The sequence below is a fragment of the Octodon degus genome, unplaced genomic scaffold, assembly GCF_000260255.1.
Source record: "Octodon degus isolate 3935 unplaced genomic scaffold, OctDeg1.0 scaffold00027, whole genome shotgun sequence".
NCBI classification, from domain to species: domain Eukaryota; kingdom Metazoa; phylum Chordata; class Mammalia; order Rodentia; family Octodontidae; genus Octodon; species Octodon degus.
The window spans coordinates 15,518,791-15,522,433 of NW_004524603.1; the positions used below are offsets into that span (position 1 = coordinate 15,518,791).

The 3,643-nt window shown below is 43.9% G+C and overlaps 1 protein-coding gene across 1 annotated transcript in view; it reads left to right on the forward strand.

Moving 5' to 3' along the window:
* Window positions 1-3,643, forward strand: part of Mkrn1 (makorin ring finger protein 1) — a 25,669-nt gene that overhangs the window by 10,568 nt on the left and 11,458 nt on the right. Inside the window, exon 2 of the mRNA XM_023712761.1 lies at window positions 1,289-1,417. Within this exon, the coding sequence (XP_023568529.1) occupies window positions 1,289-1,417 (129 nt within the window). The remainder of the gene's footprint in view (window positions 1-1,288; window positions 1,418-3,643) is intronic.

Genomic DNA, 3,643 nt, shown 5'->3' on the forward strand with positions numbered 1-3,643 from the left:
CCGGGTGGTACCAGGGATCAAACTCAGAACCTTATTTTTGCCAGACAAGCACTTACTCCACTGAGCTATCTCCCCGGCCCCGTTTCTTTGTCTTTTTGAGATAAGGTTTCCTTATGCAGTTGAGGCTGGTCTTGAGCTCACTTTGTAGCCAAGTCCTGGGATTACAGGAGTGTTCCTCCAAACCCAGTCATACCTCCTTTCTGACCTAGTAAGTCCCTGGTATGATCTCAGAATACGGATCTCTAACAGATTGCCAGTGCTGCTGCTGCGGACAGCGGTCCAAGTCCATCTAGAAGCTGCTGCATGGGTTCTGTGCCTAGGATTGGAATCCACTAGCCACTTCCTGTAATCCTTAAGGCAGCTGGCTGGCCCATTTCCTTTTTTATAAAGTGGTCTAGGGCAGTGGCGATGACTCTATGGCGTGCATGATGCAGCGGGTACACAGCGCTCTTTGTCAGGCACACCAGCCAAGTTGCCCCAAAGCTGAGTGTTGTGTACTCAAAATACAATTGCAGTGTTGACACTTTTTTTTTTTTTTTTTTTTTTGCGGTACTGGGAATTGAACTCAGGTCCTTGCACTTGGCCAGGGAATCACTTACTCCACTGAGCCCAACACTTTGTGATGAGTGAGTGGGGCTGGGGTTGCAGCTTGTGCACTGGTCTCTAAAAAGTTCACCATCATTGGTCTAGGGAGCCCATAATGATCTCTCCCTTCCTTCTCTCTCTCCCTACTTTTTTTTGTTCCTCCCCTTGCTCTCTCCCTCTGGTTTGCTAGGCAGAGGGTTTGCCACTGAGCTATATCTTGTCCTTATAAAATGCTTTCTTCAAGAAGTGAAACGAAACAGTACTCTGGCCCTTCTCTTTGGTTTCTTGCTTCTTTATCTTTGATTGTTTTACAGATAGAGCCGCCATTGTGGCTAAAGTTAATGGAAAATAAGCTATTCATTGGAACTGTAAGATGAGGACAATGGTCAGTCTTGATCTACAGTGATAGAGTATATGTTGGAGACCTAAGTTGGTGCCTGTGCCAACTGCGCTGCCCACATGGGTCTTACTGTATGGTCTAGTGTTACTCTCTGTTCATATCCTATACTTGTATATTTACTAGAGAAATGTATTAATCTTGAATTCTTTGATGACTAGCTTTCCTTTTTTTTTTTTTTTTGGTGGAACCAGAGATTGAACTCGGGCTCTTGTGCTTGCAAAGCAAGTGCTTATTCTACTGAGCTTTCTCCACAGCCCCTACTTTCCTCTTTCTAATGTAGCTTTATGGTCCTTTGTCTTGCAGGTATTTCATGCATGGGGTTTGTAAGGAAGGAGATAACTGTCGCTACTCACATGACCTTTCTGACAGTCCCTATGGTGTAGTGTGCAAGTATTTCCAGCGAGGGTACTGTGTGTATGGAGACCGCTGCAGGTAAGAATCAGTTAATATATTTCTGACTCTAGGCAGAGTGGTGCATGCCTGTAATTCCGCACTCAGGAGGCTGAGGCAGGAGGATTTTTGTGAGTTTGAGGCTAACCTGGGCTACATAATGAGTTCAAGTCCAGCTTGAGCAACATGGCAAAACCCTATCTCAAAAAGAAAAACAAAATTCTGGTGGGAGTGAGAAGAAAACAGTAAAATATGTAATGTTAGTAGCTTTATACATAATAGATTAAAGACGTTTAATACTTTAGGGCTAAAGGTATAGCTCTGTGCTAAAACATTTACCTGGCATACCCAGGGCCCTTAGCTGTATTACCCCAGGCAAGGCAGATATAATTACTTAATGCTTTGAGAAGTTCTCCTTAGGAATGTCAGTACGTGGACAGCATTGTCTTACAGAGAATGTATTCCATGTTTTGAATTAGTATTTTTTTATTAGTATAAATTTTATTTTTATGTATTTAGTACAGAGTCTACAGGGTCTCATTTTGTAGATCAGACTCAGTGATTCTCCTGTTTTCAGCATCCCAGGTGCTGGGATTACAGACACGTGCCACCATGCCCAGTCTCAATCATGTCTCAGCGCACCCCAGGGGCGGGGCAAGCACGCATGTGGGGGTATCGAACCCTGGTCCCCGCATCTGCCTAAGAAGGTGCTTTAATCTGCTGAGCTATCTGGCCTGCCCTGTATTAGTATAGGCATGCAGTACATAATGTGATACATAGCAGATCTTAATGCTTTTCTTCCTTCCTATCCATTCCTGCTCACTCCCAACTTGTCATCCCCTTTCAATTTGTTTTTTTTTTTAATTTTTATTTATTTATTTTTACATTTTATTTATTATTGTGTGTGTGGCCAGTTCAGCCCACCTGTGGGCGGAGCTGGCTGGCATGTGGTGCTGGGGGATCAAACCGTGGTCCCTGTGTTTTGCCAAGCTTGTTCCAAGTAGGTGCTTTAGACCACTGAGCCATCTCTCCAGCCCCCCCCTTTCAATTTGAAAAACTCCAAACAGCCCTACTTTTGGGCTTAGTGTTGTGGTGCATTCTGTGATCCCAGCATCTGGGAGATGAGGCAAGATGGCAGGGAATTTGGGACCAATGTGAATTACATAGTCTGACCCTATCAAAAAATAGACAAGAAAATCTAGTTCTAAATTATCTGGGGGGCCCGGGGAGATGGCTCAGTAGAATCAGCTCTTGCCTGGCAAGCGCAAGGGCCTGAGTTCAATCCCTGGTTCCGCCAAAAAATAAAAAATAAAAAATTAGGGGCCGGGGAGATGGCTCAGTGGAATAAGCACTTGCCTGGCAAGCTCAAGGGCCTGAGTTCAATTCCCGGTTCCACCAAAAAAAAAAAAAAAAAATTAGTTGGGTGTGGTAGTCATATCTGATCCCCATATTTAAGGAGGCTGAGGCCTGCAGCTTGGATTACTGACTCCACCTCCAGCAGTCCTGCTTTAGTGCCCGAGCACTGGTTTCTCCTGCACACCTTTGGGATAGAGTGTAATGAAGGCATTAGTATGTGGTATTTCCTTTTCAAAGGTCTGAGGTGTATATTTAATTAAGCTGAATTGGTTTCAGTGAACTAGGAAGGTAGAATCCAGAATTGGGAGTAAGGTAGGATACTTTGTGTGTGTGTGCGTGTGCTATAGATTAAACCCATAACTTCATGCCTAATAACCTCTTCTGCTGAGCTGAACCCCCAGTTGCAAGGCTACTAGTTAGTTGTAGGTTTCATTGATTTGTCCAGGTTGGGAAACAAAACAGAAGTTAAGGAACAGTTACAGCCTTAGGAAAAATGCTTTTGGTGTCTGAAACAATGTTACAGAACCAAGAGAGGTTAGTTGCTGAGTCCTATGAAGGTCCAATTCATCACTAGTGGTTTCTGTTTAGTAGTATAGAGAGTTTGTTTGCTTATCTTCCCAGTGTAGAAAGTTTGTATATATAAGTGTATGTATCTGTTGATGTTTAACTGCCAGAGTTTAGCAGTTCAAAACAGCAAGCATTAGCTGGGTATGGTAGTACATGCCTCTAATCAGGAGCCTGAGGCAGGGGTATCTATCATGACATTGGGGCCAGCCTGGGCTACATGGTAAGACCTTGTCTCAAAAGAACAAAACAAAAACCCAGCCAAATATTTATGGTCTCACACCATAGGTTGTGGGGGTCTATTTAGAACCTGCGAGTGACTTTACTGAGTGGTTCTATTGGACCCAG